The sequence below is a fragment of the Aotus nancymaae genome, unplaced genomic scaffold (genome assembly GCF_030222135.1).
Source record: "Aotus nancymaae isolate 86718 unplaced genomic scaffold, 86718_ANA_hifiasm-v0.15.2.pri h1tg000036l, whole genome shotgun sequence".
Lineage (NCBI taxonomy): Eukaryota > Metazoa > Chordata > Mammalia > Primates > Aotidae > Aotus > Aotus nancymaae.
In genome coordinates this window covers 50,521,103-50,544,121 of record NW_026988450.1, presented here as the reverse complement: position 1 = coordinate 50,544,121, position 23,019 = coordinate 50,521,103, and the positions used below count along the sequence as shown (strand labels likewise).

The 23,019-nt window shown below is 44.1% G+C and overlaps 2 protein-coding genes across 5 annotated transcripts in view; one reads left to right on the top strand and one right to left on the bottom strand.

Annotated features, from left to right (window-relative positions):
- Positions 1-6,715, top strand: part of NCALD (neurocalcin delta) — a 248,214-nt gene extending 241,499 nt beyond the window's left edge. Inside the window, exon 4 of one of the 2 annotated variants that reach the window (XM_012455855.2) lies at positions 4,050-6,715. In XM_012455855.2, the coding sequence (XP_012311278.1) occupies positions 4,050-4,147 (98 nt within the window). In that variant the 3' untranslated portion in view covers positions 4,148-6,715. The remainder of the gene's footprint in view (positions 1-4,049) is intronic. The other variant, XM_012455856.2, reaches the window with a different exon arrangement.
- Positions 6,716-13,982: 7,267 nt separating this feature from the next.
- The window catches only part of GRHL2 (grainyhead like transcription factor 2), a 185,750-nt gene continuing 176,713 nt past the window's right edge, over positions 13,983-23,019 (bottom strand). For all 3 annotated transcript variants that reach the window (XM_012455851.3, XM_064384460.1, XM_012455854.3), the window contains exons 15-16: positions 19,166-19,230; positions 13,983-17,092 (exon numbers count right to left, since the gene is read on the bottom strand). In XM_012455851.3, coding sequence (XP_012311274.1) covers positions 16,978-17,092; positions 19,166-19,230 — 180 coding nt within the window. In that variant the 3' untranslated portion in view covers positions 13,983-16,977. The remainder of the gene's footprint in view (positions 17,093-19,165; positions 19,231-23,019) is intronic.

Genomic DNA, 23,019 nt, shown 5'->3' with positions numbered 1-23,019 from the left:
AAAAAGTTGAAACCTTGAACAGACGAGTAATAAGGGCTGAAGTTGAGGCAGCAATTAATAGCCTACTAACCAAAAAAAGTCCAGGTCCAGATGGGTTCACAGCTGAATTCTACCAGATGTACAAAGAGAAGCTGGTACCATTCCTTCTGAAACTATTCCAAACAATACAAAAAGAGGGAATCCTTCCCAAATCATTTTATGAAACCAAGATAATCCTGATACCAAAACCCAGCAGAGACTCAACAAAAAAAGAAAACTTCAGGCCAATATCCATGATGAACCTAGATGCAAAAATCTTCAACAAAATATTGGCAAACTAATTGCAATAGCACATCAAAAAGCTTATCCACCATAATCAAGTAGGCTTCATTCCGGGGATGCAAGGCTGGTTCAACATACGCAAGTCTATAAACATAATCCACCACATAAACAGAACCAAAGACAGAAACCACATGATTATCTCAATACATGCAGAGAAAGCCTTTGACAACATTCAACAGCCCTTTATGCTAAAACTCTCAATAAACTAGGTATCGAAGGAACATATCTCAAAACAATAAAAGCTATTTAGACAAACTTACAGCCAATATTATACTGAATGGGCAAAAACTGGAAGCATTCCCTTTGAAATCTGGCACTAGACAAGGATGCCCTCTCTCACCACTCCTATTCAATGTAGTACTGGAAGTTCTAGCCAGAGCAATTAGGCAAGCAAAAAAAAAAAAAAGGGAATTCAATTAGGAAAAGAGGAAGTCAAATTGTCTCTATTTGCAGATGACATGATTGTATATTTAGAAGACCCTATCATCTCAGCCCAAAATCTCCTTAAACTGATAGGCAACTTCAGCAAAGTCTCAGGATACAAAATCAGTGTGCAGAAATCACAAGCATTTCAATACACCAGTAACAGACTTAAAGAGAGCCAAATCAACAACGAACTGCCATTCACAATTGCTACAAAGAGAATAAAATACCTAGGAATATAACTAACAAAAGATGTAAATGACCTCTTCAAGGAGAACTACAAACCACTGCTCAACGAAATAAGAGAGGACACAAACAGATGGAGAAACATTCCATGCTCATGGTTACGAAGAATCAATATCATGAAAATGGCCATACTGCCCAAAGTAATTTAGAGATTCAATGCTATCCCCATCAAGCTACCAATGACCTTCTTCACAGAACTGGAAAAAAACACCTTAAACTTCATATGGAGCCAAAAGAGAGCCCGCATAGCCAAGACAATCCTAAGCAAAAAGAAAAAAGATGGAGACATCATGCTACCTGATTTCAAACTATACTACAAGGCTACAGTAATCAAAACAGCATGGTACTGGTACCAAAACAGAGATATAGACCAATGGAACAGAACAAAGGCCTTGGAGGCAATGCCACACTTCTACAACCATCTGATCTTTGACAAACCTGACAAAAACAAGCAATGGGGAAAGGATTCCCTGTTTAATAAATGGTGTTGGGAAAACTGGCTAGCAGTGTGTAGAAAGCAGAAACTGGACCCCTTCCTGACACCTTACACTAAAATTAACTCCAGATGGATTAAAGGCTTAAAACACCATAAAAACCCTAGAAGAAAACCTAGACAAAACCATTCAGGACATAGGCATAGGCAAGGACTTCATGACTAAAACACCAAAAGCATTGGCAATGAAAGCAAAAATAGACAAATGGGACCTAATTAAACTCCAGAGCTGCTTCTATACAGCAAAAGAAACAATCATTAGAGTAAATTGGCAACCAACAGAATGGGAAAAATTTCTGCAATCTACCCATCTGACAAAGGGCTAATATCCAGAATCTACAAAGAACTAAAACAGATTTACAAAAAAAAAAAAAACCCATCCAAAAGTGGGTGAAGGATATGAACAGACACTTTTCAAAAGAAGACATACACGAGGCCAACAAACATATGACAAAATGCTCATCATCACAGATTATTAGAGAAATGCAAGTCAAAACCACATTGAGATACCACCTCATGCCAGTTGGAATGATGATCATTAAAAAATCTGGAGACAACAGATGCTGGAGAGGATGTGGAGAAATAGGAACACTTTTACACGGTTGGTGGGAGTGTAAACTAGTTCAACCATTGTGGAAGACAGTGTGGCGATTCCTTAAGGACCTAGAAATAGAAATTCCATTTGACCCAGCAATCCCATTACTGGGTATATACCCAAAGGATTATAAATCATTCTATTACAAAGACACATGCATACATATGTTCATAGCAGCACTGTTTACAATAGCAAAGACCTAGACCAACCCAAATGCCCATTGAGGATAGACTGGACAAGGAAAATGTGGCACATACACACCATAGAATACTATGCAGCCATAAAAATTGATGAGTTTGTGTCCTTGCTAGGGGACATGGATGAATCTGGAAACCATCATTCTCAGCAAACTGACACAAGAACAGAAAGTCAAACATCTCATGTTCTCACTCAAAGGCAGGTGTTGAACAATGAGAACACATGGACACAGGGAGGGGATCATCACACACTGGGGTCTATTGAGGGGGCAAGGGAGGGATAGCGGGGGTGTGGAGAGGTCGGGGATGGATGACATGGGGAGAAATGCCAGATGTAGGTGACAGGGGGATGGAGACAGCAAACCACATTGCCACATGTGTACCTATGCAACAATCCTGCATGATCTGCACATGTACCCCAGAACCTAAAGTACAGTCAAAAAATTTTTTTTCAAAAAAATAATAAAAATAATAATAAATGCATCCCCATTTTCCTCTTTCATGTAGATAAAGTGGGCTTCATTAAACAAGAATTAGGTTCTGGTGGGGAGAGAGCTGTGGCTGAGGGACACGTTTGTTGGTGTTTCTATTGGGGGAGCCTCCCCCACAGTCAGGTGTGGAATAAATTGAGAAATAAAAGAGGACAGAGGTCAAAAGACAGAGAGACACTGGAGGCTATGGCTTAGCGTGAGAGTCCAGGGGTGTTCTGACAACACCCACAGGCGTGCAGAGCTGGGCAGGCCTGGTGCTGTCCTTGGAGGAGCAGATGGAAATAAATCCTCTCTGGGGCAGCTCCTTCCAAGGGAAAAAGGGAGGGCGAAGCTGGGCAAAGATGCCCAGCAGTTCCTCCCAAATTTACCAATCGAGTGCATCACTTCACTCCCAGGGGCAGAATAGAGAAAGAGGAAGGGCCCTTCTGGAAGCACCAGGAATGGGGAAAGCCTTGAGGTCCCCCAACTCCTACCCTGCCACCCCCTTCTCTCCACAAGTGACAGAACAACCTTCCTGGAAGAGAATTCCGCACGTGCTCTAGCGTATGCAGAAAGGAAAGGTCACCGGGGTTGGAGTGGGAGCCCCAGCTGCTGAGCCTCCCTCCTCCAGCCCATCAGGGTAGCAGGGGGGCACCCTGATTGAAAGGTGGAAACCCATGGGTTACCTTCTGCCTTGAACACATGTCCTGCTCTTCTCCTGACCTCAGATGGAGGCACAGCTATCTTCCCGTGGTGTCTGAATGCAGACACTTATGTCCATGGCTTCTTCCCCAAGAGAGGATGGGCTCTTGCAGCAAACCTAAGAAAACAGAGTAGCCTGAAGAAGATGAAGTGGCTCAGAAGGCTCCCAGGAACATCATGGAAACAGCCTGGGTGCTGCCAGAGCCCAGCTCATTCTCATAAAGGCAGGAGGGCCACTTATTTTACAAATGCTGAGTGGGCGTCTCCAGGGCAGCTGGAGCCAGGAGGTCAGGGACCAAGTCAGCGTCATCCACCAGGGGGCTGGGCACACAGTGGGCTCTCAGGCAGCGGTGTTTGGTTGCCACATGCACTGTCCTAAGTGCTGGCAAAGCCATGGTGAACGAGGTGGCAGAGTCCCTGCCTCATGGGTCTTATACTGGAGGGTCCCTGGGCTCTTCCCCGGGGCAGGTGAACGCTGTGTGTCACAGCAGCGGTGAGGCTGCAGGCAGAAGGTGAACAGACACAGCCCAGCATATAGTGGGAAGGATATAAGCTCATGCAGCTGCCACCAGCCACCACTCACCTGTCCTCTTGCTTCCTAGGAAAACTCTCCCTGGAAGAGTTCATCCGAGGGGCCAAAAGTGACCCGTCTATCGTCCGCCTCCTGCAGTGCGACCCGAGCAGCGCTGGCCAGTTCTGAGCCCTGTACCCATCAATCGAATCTTAGAGCTGCTTGTGTTCTCTTTTGATTCTTTTTAACAGTTTTTTTTGTTTTTTTGTGTTTTTTTTGCCAAACAATATCAATGGTGATGCTGTCCCCTGTGCGGTCAGATGCGCCTTCCTCCGTGACGCCTTCAGCTTCTTTTGTCGTGGATGCTTTGTGGGAATGCCCAGAGCCCCAGTGTGCTTGTGGAGAGCATGGACAGACTTCATGGTGTTCATTGTTTGACGATTTTTAATCATTATTATGATTTTTTATTTTGATTCTAATGTCTCTGTTCTAAAACCTAAGACTCGGGGGTGCGGGCAAAAGAAGGGAAACCCATCCAGTCCCATGATTCTGTTACAAGCTTCAAGGGGCTTTTGTTTGAAAGACAAAACTCCCCACCTGGATCTGTTGTCACACATGCCATAGGGATGATGGATGGTACTGGATGCTGGATTCCCCAAGAACAAGTTACCCTCTGGGGTGAGGCTCTTCAAGGGAGCTGGGACATTTCCCCGTGGGGGCCCACTCCACCTTCTTCCCCAGCAGGCTGTAGTTTTTAAGCTGTGAACATTTCAAGGTAAATTAATAGAGGAGAGGAAAAAGCTGGCTCAGCTATTTTTTCACAGGTTTACACTAGTTGAGCTAATATGCGTGTCTTTGGAAATTAAACACAAATGGTAACATATTCCAAAACCAGACCCATCTTGTTGCCTATTGTGATAACATAAAAAGACTGCTGTATATAAAATATTGGGTATTGCAGACCAAATTAAGTGTTTTGCCTTGTTTAAATGAAATGCATGTTTAGTGAGCACTAATACAATCTTATTCCAGAAGACTGTTTTTAGTAGCTTATTGTGAAGTAAGCCAACTATAATGAATGTCTATGTCTTGTTTTGACGTCATATCTGTCTTTGCACAAATGTACCAATCGACAAGTATATTTTATATATTCCATAAAAGTACAAAGTAACCCTGACTAGGGCCCAACCTGAATTTTGAATGCATTTCCAGAGTGGCCGTGCCTCGAGGGCAGATGCAGAGCGATGGTAGTGGGACAGGTCCATTGGAGCACAGGGAGGTTAACATTATGACAGGGGCCTGTAGGGTGGTTTGCCTACCAGACCCTGCAGCCCACTGACAGCTTTAGACTGGAGGTGTAGTGCTTTTCTGAGCAGATTGATATACTCTGCAGACTCGAAGAAAATTGCATACATTCTTGGGACTTCCAAATGGTTTAATCCATGTGCATGGTTAGGGAGCCATGTCTGGAATATTCAGTTTCTGTGGCTCTGTTTTCAAGAGTTGGAGGTTGGGCAGTCATCAAATTCATCATAAAGACATGAGCAAGTGCATCTGTGGTTTCCAAGGCCCCCGCTACGGAGAATCCAAAAGTATTTTCCATTGCTGTGCTTTTTGAATGCAGACTTCTATTTCCAGAAGTGACAGCACGAGCCTGAGTTGCTGTTTGGTCTGGTGACCTCATACACACTGATTTGAATCGAAAGCTAAGAGTAAAATTGCTGGTTACAGGCAAGTCATACTCTTGCAAGTAGTTGGCAAAGGGAAGCCCAAATACTCAAGGTTGTTGATGGGGACTTTGTCCCTAAGAGAAGGCAAAGAGGTCTCCAGTAGGTATTGCTGCCAAGCCACTTCCCAAAGGACAGGAGCCACAGGAAGAGAGACATCATAACCAGGAGAAAAATGTGCCTAAGCATGATGATCTCCAGGTTTCTATATATGACTTGAATCTGCTGTAATTGGTAGCAAAAATCCAAATTTGTATGGTAGACCAAAAAGAACCAAATCTGTAGGGTGAAATTTTGAGAACTGGACTCTAAAAATAATCCTAGTCTTCCCCCAGGGGTCAGTTCCTCACAGTGGTTCTGTACCAAGACTTGCCAAATTCCTCCATGGCCAAGTGTTAAAATCTGTTTTTGAGAAATAGCAAATTAACCTAAGACATGGAAGGCAGACTGGGTGAGGGGACCCAGCATGCCCTATTGGCAGTGCTCAAGAGTTACATCCCACCTTTCCTTTCTCTGGATCCAAGTCCTAATTTCTTCAGTTCTCCTTTGGGTAGGTGGAATCAGGTAATGTTTTGAGAAACTGCCTGGGCTCTGCCCTTAGTCATGCCATCTCTTTGAGCCAGACCCACTCTGTTCCCTGGAACCTAGAGCTGGAGTGAGGAGTAGAAGTCTCCAGCTATTCCGGAAAGAAAAGAGAGCCACATGCAGGCCAATGAACGCTGACACTTCCAGAATGTATGGAAATAGTCCCTGTCCTGGCTTGCCGCTGACTCTGTCTATATTTTCTGGAAGGTTGTTTTTCTCCTTCTCCTTCCCAGGAAGGCATGTCTAATCCAATGCACTCGAGTTTGGCCAAGGGACTCCACAGCATCCAGAAGGCTGCATGCCTTAAGGTTTATGTCACTCCTGTACTGGGCTGTTCATTGTCATTGCTGTGTTCAAGGACCTTTTGAAATGAAGCCTGTTCTGTTCAGAATAAAACCAGTCTGTGATGTTCAAGGGACTGAAATAAAGTGGCTTACAATCTGAAGGAGTCCACAGAGTGCTTGACTGTTTATACGTCGTTTGGAGTGGGAGGGGGCCTGGAGGTGCTGTCCCATCCCATCAGTATGCCCACAGTGGATTTAATAATATATAATCTATAAATCATAGCCTACAGAGTGGCCCGTGTGTCACTTGACTGTGTAGCTCTTGCCTGGCATTAAAGCATGTTTTCGGTTTAACATGATTGTCTGGAACATGAGATTTTTCATGCCTAAACTGCTGCCCCAGCTGAATCTCTGCCTTACTGAGGCTCTAGCTTCTGATACTGGCCTCCTCCTAGGTATTCCTTCTGCCTAGAGCAACACAAGGAACCAAGGTTTGTGACTGGGGGATGAGAGAGGCTGCTGACCCCAAACTTTTGTCCAAAAGCATCCCTGGTCTTCATACAAGCTTCTTTACTTCTCTCCCTTCATGCTCTTCACTTCCGTCTCATCTCCTTCCTCAAACTAGTGTCCAAATATTAGGTACAATAAAAGAAGAAACTGAAGCAACCTCCTCTTCAGTGGGATCTGGGTAAGCTTCAGGAAATTAATAACCTCTTCACCCCTCTCAGCCTGAGTAGATTCAGTGAAAAAGATGACATGAAGTAGAGCCTACGCTCTGCAAGCCAGTTCAGATAGATCACAGTGTTGGCTTTTGTTGCTGTCACTGGCCTTGCCTCCAGCACAGGAGGCCATTAATGTAGAGAGAAGGAGCTACCAACTTGCTAACCTGAGTGTTAGCTAAGGGAGAGCCTCACGGGCCAACTAGACCTTGTGTGGGAGTAGAGTTGCCCTTGAGGGAGTCTTTTCCTTCTGCACACAGTTGTCCGCTAAGGACCAGTGATGGCCCTGACACCATGAGTCCTGGGCGTGAATAACATCTGATCCTAAGAAGGTGGCTGGGTGTCTCCAGCCTGATCAGGAGCCTGCCTACCAGCAACCTGGGAATTTGCAGCCAATTTCTAAACCCGAGGGTCCTATTTTCAGGGCATTGTCCTGCTGCCCCAACCCAGCTGAGTCCTCGCACATCCTAGTTCGGGATCCACCAGCCAAAAAACAGTCCAAGGGTTCTTCCAGTCAAGGTAGAATGGAAGGCACAAAAACTGCCTTTGAAGGAATGGAGATGCTTCTCTTGCCTCGCTTGTCTTTGCCGGAAGTATGCTGAACACTTCCCTGAAATTTTCTGATGTTGAGGTGGCCGAAGAAACAAGAGAAAAAAACATTGAGTATTATATTTTTTAAGTCAGTAGAATATCAGTCAAATCCACCTAGAATTATCACATAGGGAAAGATGAGGCTGAGGGTATCACCAATGATCTATTCATTTCAAGCAGGGTTCTCTACAATTGAATGCTGACCACATGTCCAGGACTTACGTCCTCGGCACTTGCTGTACTAGGTGCTAATGTACAAGGCATGGTCCCGGGCACCCTTGGGGATGCACACAATGACTACTCTGAGAGCATCCCAGCCTTATTTCATGACTTCTTTTCTCAACACTATTCTAGGACATGGCTGACATGTTAATAGTACTCTAAAAGAAATGGTGAAAATGCTTCAAAGTGCAGGGGTAGCTAGGCCTCCCCACCCTTATTAAATACTCACCTCTGCTACCAACACATAATCCTCATGAAGACAGGTAAAGAGACTGTCTCAAGATGTATTTTGTTTCCAATACCAGTATTTAATCACTTCATTGGGTTCCCATTGAGTGTCCAGTGGTGGCCAAACACAGAACCAAGCACTATATACAGTCTTGGAGGTATGCTTGGGGGTGGGAATGGTTGGGGTTATTAGCAAAAAAGTAAGAGACCAAGCTCACAGCCAATGCCTTGAAAACAATTACAAAGTAGCTTACATCATTGTCCCATGGCAGAACAGAAATCAAGTTCTTTCCTCAGTGGTCCATCAGGAGTGTTTGCTGCCAGGGATCAAGCGGGTGATGCTCAACTTGGTGCCTTTTCACCATCTTCTTCCTCTTTCTTGCTGCTTCTGGCTGATCAGAGGCCCCACTGTGGAATTCCTGAGTTTCCAAAATGAATCTCATATACCCTGAGAGAACTCAGAGATACGCAGGGATGAAGGACTCCTGGGGCAAAGGGCATGTTGTACTAGGGTGATAGTGCAGAAAACCCACTCAGGGAAGTTAAGTGCAGCCTAACAGCTGTTTACTGAAGACTTTTTTTTTTTAAGACAGATTCTGTCTCTGTCACCAGGCTGGAATGCAGTGGTGCAATCTTGGCTCACTGCAACCTCCATCTCCCAGGTTCAAGCAATTCCCCTGCCTCAGCCTCCAGAGTAGCTGGAACTACAGGTGCATGCCACCGACACCTGGCTAGTTTTTTGTATTTTAGTAGAGATAGAGTTTCAGCATGTGGGCCAGGATGGTCTTGATCTCCTGACCTCGTGATCCACCTGCCTTGGCCTCCCAAAGTGCAGGGATTACAGGTATGAGCCACCACACTCAGCCAGAGACTTTTTAAAGAAGGGAATAGTTTCAGAAGGAATGGTACCAGCTCCTCTTTGTACATCTGGTAGAATTCAGCTGTGAACCATCTGGACCTGGACTTTTTTTGGTTGGTAGGCTATTAATTGCTGCCTCAACTTCAGCCCTTGTTATTCAATATAAAAAGAGGGAATCCTTCCCAAATCATTTTATGAGACCAACATCATCCAGATATCAAAACCTGGCAGAGACTCAACAAAAAAAGCAAACTTCAGGCCAATAGCCATGATGAACATGGATGCAAAAATCTTCAGTAAAATACTGGCAAACCGACTGCAACAGCACATCAAAAAGCTTATCCATCACGATAAGGTAGGCTTCATTCCAGGGATGCAAGGCTGGTTCAACATACACAAGTCTATAAACATAATCCACCACATACACAGAACTGAAGAAAAAAAACCATATGATTATCTCAATGGATGCAGAGAAGGCCTTCAACAAAATTCACCAGCCATTTATGCTAAAAACTCTCAATAAACTAGATATAGAAGGAACATATCTCAAAACAATAAAAGTTATTTACGACAAACCTCCAGCCAATATCATACTGAACGGGCAAAAACTGGAAGCATTCCCTTTGAAATCTGGCACTAGACAAGGATGCCCTCTCTCACCACTCCTATTCTATATAGTATTGGAAATTCTAGCCAGAGCAATTAGGCAAGCAAAAAAAATAAAGAGTATTCAATTAGGAAAAGAGGAAGTCAAATTGTCTCTATTTGCAGATGACATGATTGTATATTTAGAAGACCCTATCATCTCAGCTCAAAATCTCCTGAAACTGATAAGCAACTTCAGCAAAGTCTCAGGATACAAAATCAGTGTGCAGAAATCAAAAGCATTTCAATACACCAGTACAGACTAACAGAGAGCCAAATCATGAGCAAACTCCCATTCACAATTGCTACAAAGAGAATAAAATACCTGGAATACAACTAACAAAGGATGTAAATGATCTCTTCAAGGAGAACTACAAACCGCTGCTCAAGGAAATAAGAGAGGACACAAACAGATGGAGAAACATTCCACGCTCATGGTTATGAAGAATCAATATCATGAAAATGGCCATACTGCCCAAAGTAATTTAGAGATTCAATGCTATCCCCATCAAGCTACCAATGACCTTCTTCACAGAACTGGAAAAAACCACCTTAAACTTCATATGGAACCAAAATAGAGCCCACATAGCCAAGACAATCCTAAGCAAAAAGAACAAAGCTGGAGGCATCACACTACCTGATTTCAAACTATACTACAAGTCTACAGTAATCAAAACAGCATGGTACTGGTACCAAAACAGACATACACACTAATAGAACAGAACAGAGGCCTTGGAGGCAATGCCACACATCTACAACCATCTGATCTTTGACAAACCTGACAAAAACAAGCAATGGGGAAAGGATTCCCTGTTTAATAAATGGTGTTGGGAAAACTGGCTAGCAGTGTGTAGAAAGCAGAAACTGGATGCCTTCCTGACACCTTACACTAAAATTAACTCCAGATGGATTAAAGACTTAAACATAAGACCTAACACCATAAAAACCCTAGAAGAAAACCTAGGCAAAACCATTCAGGACATAGGCATAGGCAAGGACTTCATGACTAAAACACCAAAAGCATTGGCAATGAAAACGAAAATAGACAAATGGGACCTAATTAAACTCCAGAGCTTCTTCTGTACAGCAAAAGAAACAATCATTAGAGTAAACTGGCAACCAACAGAATGGGAAAAATTTCTGCAATCTACCCATCTGACAAAGGGCTAATATCCAGAATCTACAAAGAACTAAAACAGATTTACAAGAAAAAAAACAAACCCATCCAAAAGTGGGCGAAGGATATGAACAGACACTTTTCAAAAGAAGACATACATGAGGCCAACAAACATATGACAAAATGCTCATCATCACAGATTATTAGAGAAATGCAAGTCAAAACCACATTCAGATACCACCTCATGCCAGTTGGAATGGTGATCATTAAAAAATCTGGAGACAACAGATGCTGGAGAGGATGTGGAGAAATAGGAACACTTTTACACTGTTGGTGGGAGTGTAAACTAGTTCAACCATTGTGGAAGACAGTGTGGCACTTCCTTAAGGACCTAGAAATAGAAATTCCATTTGACCCAGCAATCCCATTACTGGGTATATACCCAAAGGATTATAAATCATTCTATTATAAAGACACATGCACACGTATGTTCATTGTGGCACTGTTTACAATAGCAAAGACCTGGAACCAACACAAATGCCCATCAATGATAGACTGGACAAGGAAAATGTGGCACATATACACCATCAATACTATACAGCCATAAAAAATGATGAGTTTGTGTCCTTTGTAGGGACATGGATGAACCTGGAAACCATCATTCTCAGCAAACTGACACAAGAACAGAAAAGTCAAACATCACATGTTCTCACTCATAGACAGGTGTTGAACAATGAGAACACATGGACACAGGGAGGGGAGCATCACACACTGAGGTCTGTTTAGGTGAGGCCAAGGGAGGGATAGTGGGGGCGTGGAGAGGTTGGGGAGGGATAACATGGGGAGAAATGCCAGATGTAGGTGACAGGGGGATGGAGGCAGCAAACCACGTTGCCATGTGTGTACCTATGCAACAATCCTGCATGTCTGCACATATACCCCAGAACCTAAAGTGCAATAAAATAAAAATAAATAAAAAAAGAAGGTGTTGGCCCAGCTCCACTCTTCCCTTAGGAGAACCTGCAGCTGGGAGCAGAGCGGCTTGCCAGGCTCCAGCTGCCATGCCTGTAGAGCCCCTCTAAGCTACACTCTCCCAGGAGGTCAATGGCTGCACATGGCAGGGGTGTTAGGACTGTGGCTGCCTGTGGCAGGTGCATTAGGACTGGCCCTTCTTGCCCAGAGTGGGACTCCTCTTGTGGATGACCATTGCCTGGGGCTCCCCACTGACCTGGCTGAAACTTTCTGGAAACTGTGTTGTGGTCCAAGGCTCTTCCCACATGGACTTCCTCCAATAAGTCTGCTGAACTTGTAATCCCATCATGGCATCTACATCTTGGAGGACCTCAAGTGACACAGTGGCCGTGCCTTTTCGTCTTCCCGTTGACTTCCCAGAAACAGAGCTCCAACCCTCGAGTTGGCAGCCTTCCCAAAGTGAGGATTGTGGTGGTGATTTATCATCATATCCAAAATGTCTAAGGATAAGAGGGCGTTTGTGTGCCTTAGGACTAGGGAGATAACAGCCCTGACTCTCCTATGGCAAATGTTTATCATTGTGCTGACAGACACCAGATCACTATCCTTTTGCACCACACCTCCTATGGGAGCAGACTGTGTCTAACTTGCCTCTCTCTCCAGCACATGGCAAAACATCAGGTCCAGAATAACTGAACTGAATCAGTGTAGAGTGGAAGGCAAGAGCTGGTACTGGACTTCACAACACACAATTAGCCATCATCGCCTATCCAACCAGCGTCTCATTCCAGGGAGCTGGGTGGCACATGTGGCGAGTACCTGACAGCAGGACCGTGGCTGCCACAAGCCAAGGGAGAGGCTGCCTCTGGAGATGTAGAGACCAGCTTGTGTTCTCAGCTGGACCTACTTAGGCAGCTGGGAGAGCACAGAGACCTCCTACTGAGGCTGTGAAACAGTCATGATAACAAGCCTTGGGGCCCATTTCTTTTTTTGGGGGTTTTTGTTTTTTGAGACGAAGTCTCACTCTGTCGCCAGGCTGGAGTGCAGTGGTGCGATCCTGGCTCACTGCAACCTCCGCCTTCCGGGTTCAAGCAATTCTTCTGCCTCAACCTCCTAAGTAGCTGGGATTACAGGTGCGTACCATCACACCCAGCTCATTTTTGTATTTTTAGTAGAGACAGGGTTTCACATGTTGGCCAGGCTGGTCTCGAACTCTTGACCTCAGGTGATCCACCCGCTTCGGCCTCCCAAAGTGCTGGGATTACAGGCGTGAGCCACCGTTCCTGGCCTTTGGGGCCCATTTCTAATCCCAGGATCTCTCCTGAAGGCTCCGCAGCAAGTGCTTCCTCCAGCCCCTCACTTCCCAGACCCTGGTCTAGGCATGGAGGCTGCTGTAGATGCCACTGGGGTTGAAGTCGGTCAAGGAGGCTTCCTGAAGGCTAAAGTTTAGCCAGGATTTGAATGCCGTGGACATGGATACACAGAGAGATGAGAAGATGTAGAAGAATGTAGAAATGCTACTTTTTTGGAACAAAGCTGCTTCTTGTGAGATAATCATGGACAGCGGTTAAAGGAATGTGGGTGGCTCCAGAGTGGGGCCCACCAAGGAAACCCCAGCAGGTACTGGCATAGTCCATTCACGCATTCACATTCGAGCTGACCGATTTTAGGGAGCCTCTGGGTTCCAGGGCCAGAGACTGAGAAAACTGGAGTTTCAGCCACATGGTTTCAGCCTCCACGTGGAGGTTGGTGCCGGTGAACTAAAGAAGCAGAAAGCTTTTTTGGGAATTCAAGGGCAGGCGAGCAAATGCATGGAACCAACTCCCTACCCTGAGGGACTAGAAAGAATAACCGCCCTGGGGAGGCTGCTGTGTTCACACCGAAGGCTTGGAAGGTCTTCAGCCCTTTTCTCATTTAACACTGGGGTGAAGCACGGCAAAGTAACTTTAACAGGAAATGCCCAGGACCTGAAGGCGTGGTGGGCAGCTAGAATTTTCCCACGTCACAGAGAAACCGTTCTCCAACCAGGTAAAAATGCCCAACACTCGCCTCGCAGAAAGCACCAGACACTGTCGTTTTACTCTTATGTTATGAATATTTATTTTTTTCTTCTTAAAAATGTACAAAAAATAAAATAACTGTATTTATAGTTTATAGATTCCCCCTCTCCCATTTACAAAACTATTAAGTTACATTTACCTTTTTTTTTTTTTTTTAACATGAGAGCAAACTGTACATATATCAATCTCCCTTGCTTGTCTTTAAGAAAGGGCCGTTCATAGCATTTGGCACAAACCCTCTATTTCTCTTGCATTTTCATGATTTTAAATAAGAAGGAAAATAAACGTTTGATTCTTTTCACGCTTCCTAAGTTTCTGGGCCGCGACATGCCTTACTTTTTTAGAAACCAATTCCAAGATGACATCTAACTGCATTTTCTGTTGGTCCCAACTTCTAAACACTCATAAAGTCTAAACAGTTTGGAGATGTATGAGAAAAAACTCCTGTTCTGTTCAGACTTAGTTTAAAAAAAGAAAAACGCTCATTTCACATGTCCGTGATCTTCCATGGATTTTTTTTTTAAGCTTATTTATTTGAGTGTGACTAATTTAAGGGACAAAAAAGAAGAGGAGGCAAGTGTTCCTATCTCTTTGGAGTGTTTTGCTCAGGAAATTTTGCTCATCAAAGCTCTGCTAACATACACAGCGAAGGACACATCAAAGCCAAGCTGGGATGCTCCGAGGATGCAGAGGGAACGGATCAGAAGGGAGGTGGCACTTGGCACCACTGTCTGGTGGCAATGGCCTTGTATCCCTTGTTGTGGCAATTGTCACCACCATGATTGCTCAGGGACTTAGGAAACATGCAGAAGCATCTTCAGTTCATCTTCTGCCTTAGGGAAGGACTGGCGAACTGTTTCCTAAAGAGGCTGGAGAGCGATGGTAGGTTGCCTGTGGCAGGCTGCCAAATCGATGTCTTTTTCCTACTCTGAAGTCCTATGTCCCAGCCCGAGTATTTGCCATTGTTATGTCTGCCAATCATGTTTGAAACTCTTCCTAACCCAAGGAGCATGGGAAGTGCATAGTACAACATGTATTTCCAACACTGAATTTGTCCATCTCAGAACAGAGTCCCATTAGTACCCTGGAGGGCCCCCAAGCTGTTGGTCCGGGGCGTGGCAGTCAGAGTGGAGGAGGAGGAGACAGACTGCAGCACAGCTGGATCCACGATGCAAACCTTTGGCACCACAGGAAGGGTTAACATGCCCAGAGGACACACAGAGCAGGCCCCCTCACTGCCGCAGAGATCTTCTTGGGCACAGCACCTGCTCTCTGTCCCATTCAATTCCTCTGCAGCCTCAAGGAGAAACAGCTGAGCTAGAAGCAGCCCCTTTGTCCTGCTCTGCATCTCAGGGCAGATGAGGTGGGGGCGCAGGAAGCCCTGAGAGAGGGCGCCTCCAGGTAAGAGTCAAAGTGCTTTCCAAACAAACCTGGACCTTTATAGAGAAACTGTTCTAGACCCAGGGCTTTGGGTGCAAGATGTGTCTAGCTACCAAAAAGCTAGTGCTTCAGCCCACAAGGGTGAATGCAAACCCCTAAACGAAACCTGTCCCCTCAAAGAGAACAGCGGTCCGTGATGGTTCATCGTTTTGTGATTGTTTAGGGGAATGTTTTTCTCTTCCAGCTCCCAGGCGTGTAGCAGGAGAATATGCTCTCCTTGTTTGCCTCCTGAGGCTGGTTTCACAGGAGCCAGCACTCTTGGCACATTTTCTCACTCACTTCCTTAAACCCAGCATCCAGGAGTGACGCAAACCATCCCTCCTTTCCGTCTAGTGGCCCAGGAGGAAGCCCCAGCCTGCCGACTCGGAGCTGAGCTGTTCGTAGCTCTCATGCTGCAGCAGACCTTTGAAAGGACCCCTTGAGATGAAGGACGTGCTTGTAAACTGCGAGGCACAGGCACAGTGTCCAGGATTCTCATGATAGCTGAGCAGCTCTGCAGCAGGCCTAGTCACAGGGCCCCCTGCAGAGGCTCTCCAGAATGCTCAGGCCGTGCCCGCAGCCAAAGCTGGAGAAGGAGCTGGGGTCTCAGACAGGATGACCTTTCCCACGAGTCAGCGAGTCAAGCAAAACACATCATCGTGAGATAAACGTGGTGGCCTCGAAGGAGAGTCATGCCCATGGAGAGGGAGGGCGGGCTTCCCCTGGGGACAGGGAATGAGCCCCAGGTATGCCTACTGCATATTCATCTTGGCATCAGCTGCAGTCATCTTAACATCCCAAAGGCCCTCTCCCTAGCCTGCGTGTCTTCTGAACAGGCACAGAGGCAAAAACCCCAGTTAAAACAGTCTCCAGGTCTGTGTCTTACCTAGACCAGTGGCAGTAAACATGCCCACACACCACAGGTAAAATATATTATTACAATATTATAAACACTATGTACAATGCAGGCAGGCAGACTTTCTGCATTACTTACTAATTACACAGTGGCTGAATGTCTTCCTGTACAAGGCCTGGTGACCACTCGCTGGGAACCCTGGATATATTTAGCAAGACAACCTTCCCCAGAGCAACCTGAAGGTGTTTGACCAGAAAGGGGGCATCCACCTCTTACCCCACCGATGACTAATGCACCCAGAAGTAGCTCATTTTGTCCAGCCACTCGGGAGATGTGGAGGGGTGAGAAAGAAAGGATGAAAATTTTTTAGGCTGTTGGAGATGAGCTTCTCTTGAAGGGGGAATGCTGGACGGTCTCATCTGGAGCTAGCAGTGACCTGCAGAGTCCTGGCGGGCCTGGACCCTGGCTCCAGGAAAAGGTGGGCAATACATAGGAATCCGACAGGCCGAAGGCACCTTCCTGAGGGGCTCAGGCTTCAGCTCCATGGTAGGTGCCGGTGGATGGACCGAGCACACCGACAGTGAGGCCTGCCTTGCCCCACTCCCCAGCGCAGTCTTGTAACAGCAGTTGAGAGATTGGGGAGATGGGTCTCCTGGTTCTGGGACCGGGGCCTCTGTCTCTCCCAGGGAGGAACGCACTGAGAGCTCCAGCCAAAGTGAGATGCCAAACCCAGGGCTAGATTTCCATGAGCGTGACCTTGAAGCCCTCCACCATGCTCTCCATGTTGAGGATGAAGGTGTCCTCATTCGAGTAGTGCTCGATGATGTTGTCATCCATGTTCACCAGGATGCTGCCATGGAGGGGGAGGGTGTGAAAAACAAAGACGCCATGAACAACGTGCTCAGGGCAAGGGGAGCTCCAGGCTGGGGGTTCTCATAGCCATTCTTTTGCAGTGGAGGCTGGGAGAGTGGAGGACAGAGGATACAGGCAGGGAAAGACCCTCATTCTGTTTGCTTTCCCCAAAAACCAGTTTGAGAAAAGCAAAGCCTCAACTTCTCAGAACTAACATTCAACGCAACCTGCTTGCTTTATAGATGAGTAAACTGAGGCCCAGGGAAGTTAGGAAGTCCAGAATCACAGAGTTAGTGATTACCAGGGCCAGGACCTAAATCATTAGGCCCCCTACCTATTTCCATTAAGCCATAGTGCCTCTTAAAAATGTATCTTTAAAAATGCATCGCCTCTGCTCTTAGGAGGAAGAGGAAAATAAGCAAGAATTGCAGCTCCCCTTTTTTGAGCATGTAATACGATCTTGTATGTAGTTCTCACAGCGACTTTGAAGGTAGGCATCATCATCGCCATTTTGCAAATGAGAAAACTGAGCTCAGCAAAGTTAAATTGTTTCCCCAAGTTCATTCAGTTAGTGCATGGCCAAGCTTAATTTTGAAACTAGCTTTACATCATTCTGATACTTATACTTTACCACCTGTGACCTACTCCTTGGCTAACTATCCCTGGTAGAGTTCTAAGAAAGCCAACAGCTTCCAGAGACTTCCATAATTTCCTCAAAGCCAATTTCATGATTTGAAGTCAGACAGATGCTAGTTTGAGAATGAAGTACTGACTGACACACTATCATTTCACAGTGTGTCAGCAGGCAAGTTGTTTAGCCTTTCAGAGCCTCAGTTTATTCTTCTGCAAAAGTAAGAACAATCATCCAGCTTTAAAGGATTGTTCACAGAATAAAAACATTTAGCACAGGACCTGACATAGAGCTCGACGAAAGCAAAACATTATCATCAGCCTGTACTTCTGCACTGAGGATTTCTGATCAGCAATAAGACTGTGAGACACCACTCAAATCTCACTGTCAGAGGAATACACCCAGCCTATTACATTGATCTTGGCAAGAAGAATAATGTGCATTTTAGTAAATCTTCCAACGAGAGCTCAGGTGGAAAGGGTTTCCTGTCATATCCTCCAACCAACCAACAGGGCTCATAACTCAGAAAGCCTGAGCATCCCAGATAATCCAATTTCCTTTATGAAATTGATCCAGAGAAGAGCTGAAAGACTCATCTTCTGCTTTTTGTAGGAAAATACTCCAGAAGTTGAGTCAACAGGTACTCTCTCCTGGGACTTAGGCTAGCTCTGTGGCTCTTACTGTTAGACCTTCACACACAGGAAGCCCACGCAGGAAATCAGACAGCAAAATGTGGGAGCTAAGCACTTGAGGCTTGAGGACATAGACCTGGGTTCAAATCTGTGCTCTAGCTACTGAACATGAGACCTTGGGTGAGATGCTTAAGCCCCCTCTGTCTTGGTTTCCTCATCAATAAATCAGAGATAAGAGATTCCACCTCATACAGGGGTGAGAAGTAAATAGAGGAATACATATAAAACAAGTAGGAAGGGACCTTGTACCTACCTAACACCCAGTAAATATGACCTGTTGTTCTTAACAATGCAAACAGACAGGTCCAATGATTATTTGAGAAACTTTTCTTCAAAATTACCTTAGAAGAATCCCCTATGTTCCAAACCATTTTTTATTCCTAGTATGCCACCCAGAAACCAACCCCAAGAGCCACACATGATTCCCTATAAACTCCACTCCCTGCAGAGAGTTGACTTTGCCATTCTCCCCAGTGTCCTCAACACCTCCAGACCTCTGTGGTCTGCCTGCTCATCCTGTCATTGGAATAGGGCATCTCAGTTGACATAGTGCCAATGCACTGCCTCCCTCCCTCTCTCCCTAAAGATCTTCCAAATACAATCTGCTCTGCAATTCTCTGGAAGAAAGACATAATTTTTAAGAAAAGCGGGCAACAGACCTAACAAAAGACAGGCATCGTTTTATTTTTAAGGCATCATGTAGACTTATCTGATTTGGAAGTCAATGTAAGTTGAGTTTCTTTCTTACCCTTTTTTGCTTTTCTTGTAAAGCTTTGCTATCTTCTCCACGGGCAGCCCATATTTCTCAGATATCTGTAATACCAATAACAAGAAGGCAGATGAGCATGAATGGACACCCAAGTGGAGGCAAGGGGAAAGTTCCAATTTCACTCCTTGGACATTTTCCCAGGCATAGAGTGCTCTTGACTCATGAGCCAAACTCTCAAAACACTCATTTATGAGGCTCTCCCTTTGGATAGACTTTAAATCATTCAACAAAGAATTTAGCCTCATGGGAATTCAATCTATGATAAAAGTAGCATTCCAAGTCAGTCAGAAAAAGATGAACTTTAACTATGATGTTGGATGAAATAGTAGCCATCTAGAAAAAAATTTAACAAGTTACATTGGCTTTCTTCTCCACTCCTTACACCAAAATAAATTTGATATAGCTCAAAGGTTTACATGTGAAAGATAAAACCATAAAAGTAGAGGAAGAAACCATGAGTTTTTTGGATAGCTGTCATCTTAAAGAAGCTCTTTCTAAACAAGACATGAAACCTAAAGAAAAAGGACGCAAGGTCAACAAAAACAACACAATTTTTAAAATGCAATATAGAAAAAAAATTAAAAAGCTGAAGACAAAAAATACACTGGGTAACATTTTTGCAACACAAATGACAGACATGGAACTAACTTCCTTAAGTTAAAAAGAACTCCTGCAAATCAAGAAAAAGATCAGCAATTCAATGGGCAAAGGAAGAAAAAAACCTGAAGAAGCAATTCACAGAAGAAAAATAATTGGACAATGAGCATATGAAAAAATGTACAACAGTCATAATTTAAAAATTTCAAATTAAAACAAAGTAAGATACTACTTTTACTTTTCAAGCTAACAAAAACTAAAACTTGATAATACAGTATCAGCCAGAGTATGAGAAACAGCAATTCTCATATTCTATATTATTACTCTCATATGCAAGAACAAGCTCAACCCTTTGGAAAGAAATTTGGCAGAAGCTATTAAAATTTAAAATGCATGTATCCTTTGACCCACATATTCCATATCTAGTAATCGAGTCTACAGAAATACATTCAGATGTACACAAAGATTTTCAAAGCATCACTGTTTAGAATGGAGAAAACTGCATATAACAAACATCTATGAAACACATTTTAACATTTCACACTTAAAAACCATGCAGTCGTCAAAAGAAATGTGGGAAGCCTACATGAATTCACATTAACAAAAATATTCTTAACATATTGAGGAGAAAATACAAAGTTGCAAAAGTGTGTATATAGTGTGATCCCACTTGTAGTTTTAAATATATATATATATATATATCTATGTATGTAAGTACATGGAAAATATTTGAAGGGCCCACCAACCTATTAACAGGGGCTACCACTATAGAATGGACAGAAACGAGGAGATCTTTTACTTTTTATTTTGAACAATTCTGTTCTATTTATTTTATTTTTACAATGATTGTGTTTCACTTTTATAAAGTAGTAGTATTTTACAGATGGATTCTGGAAAGCCTTGCTCAAAATGTCTTTCATGCCCTCTTTACTCCCAAATCAAATCTGTCTGCCCCTTCAGAGCCCAGCGGCTGGTGGGGCTCACAGGCAGCTGAGGAAGGTGAAGTTTGAAACGTGGATTATTGGAAAGTCTAGCAGAGGCTGGAAAGAGAGGCTGAAGAGGTCTAGAGCAGAGCTGGAAGAGCTTTGGATCCTAAGAAGAGTTCACTCTACAGAGAATCACAGATTCCCACCCTTCCATCCCACTCACCCCACAGGAAGAATTCCCCATCCCCTAACAAGGCTAGAAGGCAGGGGAACAGGTAAGCAGAGAGCTGCGAGAGCAACAGGAGACTGGGAATGAGCAGCGGGCCTGACAGACACCACTAATTCATCACCAATGAGATTGCCTCACAGCAGCCACACCTGAGCCAAACGAGCCAAGTATGAAAAACAACACAGGCAATGTCGGCCTGTAGATTGCAAAGAAAATTGGCAAAACTTGTGTTGGAGGCATCCATTTGAACAGAACATAAAAGAGCACTTAAGAAAAACGAACACTTGAGAAGTACATGCATGCAAAATTCTGATATACAAACATGATTATTGATCTAAAAATGTTTTCAAGTTGAGCAAATGAATAAAAGCATAGGTGGTCAATTTAGCAAACTCAATAGTGTCAGGAAAAATCAAGTCAAAAACAATTTGAAAATGCAAAGCAAAAGGATAGAACATAGATGGAAATCATGAAGGAAAAGAAGAAAAACTTGAAAACATCCTGGAACTTTCCAGACAAAAAGAACAAGTTACCCGAAAAAATGATAGCCTGGCTTCAGTTTTCTCATCTCAACAATAGAAACCAAATGACAGTGGACAAGAACTCTCACAGATTACAGGAAAAAAAGTACTTCACTCCATGAATCCCATACACCAACAAGCTATCTCACACTCATCAGGGTGAAAGAAGAGTGTATTTCACCCCAGTATCTCATTTCAAAAATACCAACCCAAACATCCATCATTGATAGACTGGATAAAGAAAATGTGGCACACATACACCATGGAATACCATGCAGCCATAAAAAACGATGAGTTCGTGTCCTTCATAGGGACATGGATGAATCTGGAAACCATCATTTTCAGCAAACTGACACAAGAAGAGAAAACCAAATACCACATGTCATCACTCATAGGCGGGTGTTAAACAATTAGAACACATGGACACAGGGAGGGCAGCATCACACACTGCGGTTAGTCTGGGGGGCGGCTAGGGGAGGAACGAGAGGGGTGGGGAGGGATAACAAAGGGAGAAATACCAGATATAGGTGATGAGGGGATGAAGGCAGCCAACCACCTTGTCATGTATGTACCTATGCAACAATCCTGCGTGATCTGCACATGTGCCCCAGAACCTAAAGTACAATAAAAAAAAAAAAAAAAAAAAAAATACAGTCAGCCCCCAAGAGTCAGCCTTATCTCCAGGTTCTGCATTCTTGGATTCAATCAGCCATGGATTGAAAATATTAGAAAAAAATGAAAAATACAAATATAATGGCAAAAAATAATATAAATAAAAACAATAGAGTATAACAAGTATTTACATACTCTTTACAATGTATTACATATTATAAATAACCCAGCAATGATTTAAAGTATATGGGAGGATGTGTATGTGTTATGTGCAAATATCTATGCCATTTTACATGAGGGACTTGAGCATCTGTGGATTTTGGTATGGGGAAGATGTCCTGGAATCAATCCTCCCAAGGACCTCGAGGGACCACTGGACTCACAAAAGAACTCCATCCGAATAGCAAATGCATCCAAAAGGAGACATCAAACTATGGAAAGGGGGAAGGAAAAAGCCACCAGTGTTGGGCTGTAAGCTTGAATATATAGCAGGGGTGTCCAATCTTTTGGCTTCCCTGGGCCACACTGGAAGAAGAATTGTCTTGGGCCACACATAAAATATACTAACACTAATGATAACTGATGGGAAAAAAAAATTCATGTTTTAAGAACGTTTACCAATTTGTGTTGGGCCATATTCAAAGCTATCTTGGGCCACATGCAGCTTGCAGGCCATGGGTTGGACAAACTTGGTATACAGGGTTATGTGGACTGCAAATGTGAAATGTAAGTGCTAAATAAGGACTCTGGAAGAAAAAAGGACATAATACGAAGGAAAATCTAATCATTTTCTAGAAATATAGCAGTAAACTATTTTTGCAAAATCTAGAATTTGGAAGTTGATGGGGAGAGGGTAGGCATTTCAACTGGCTCATTTTAGCAAGAGGAGGCAAGGCAAGGGAGAGAATACAGCTCTAAAAGTCTCATCTCACAGAGGGAGCAGCAGAG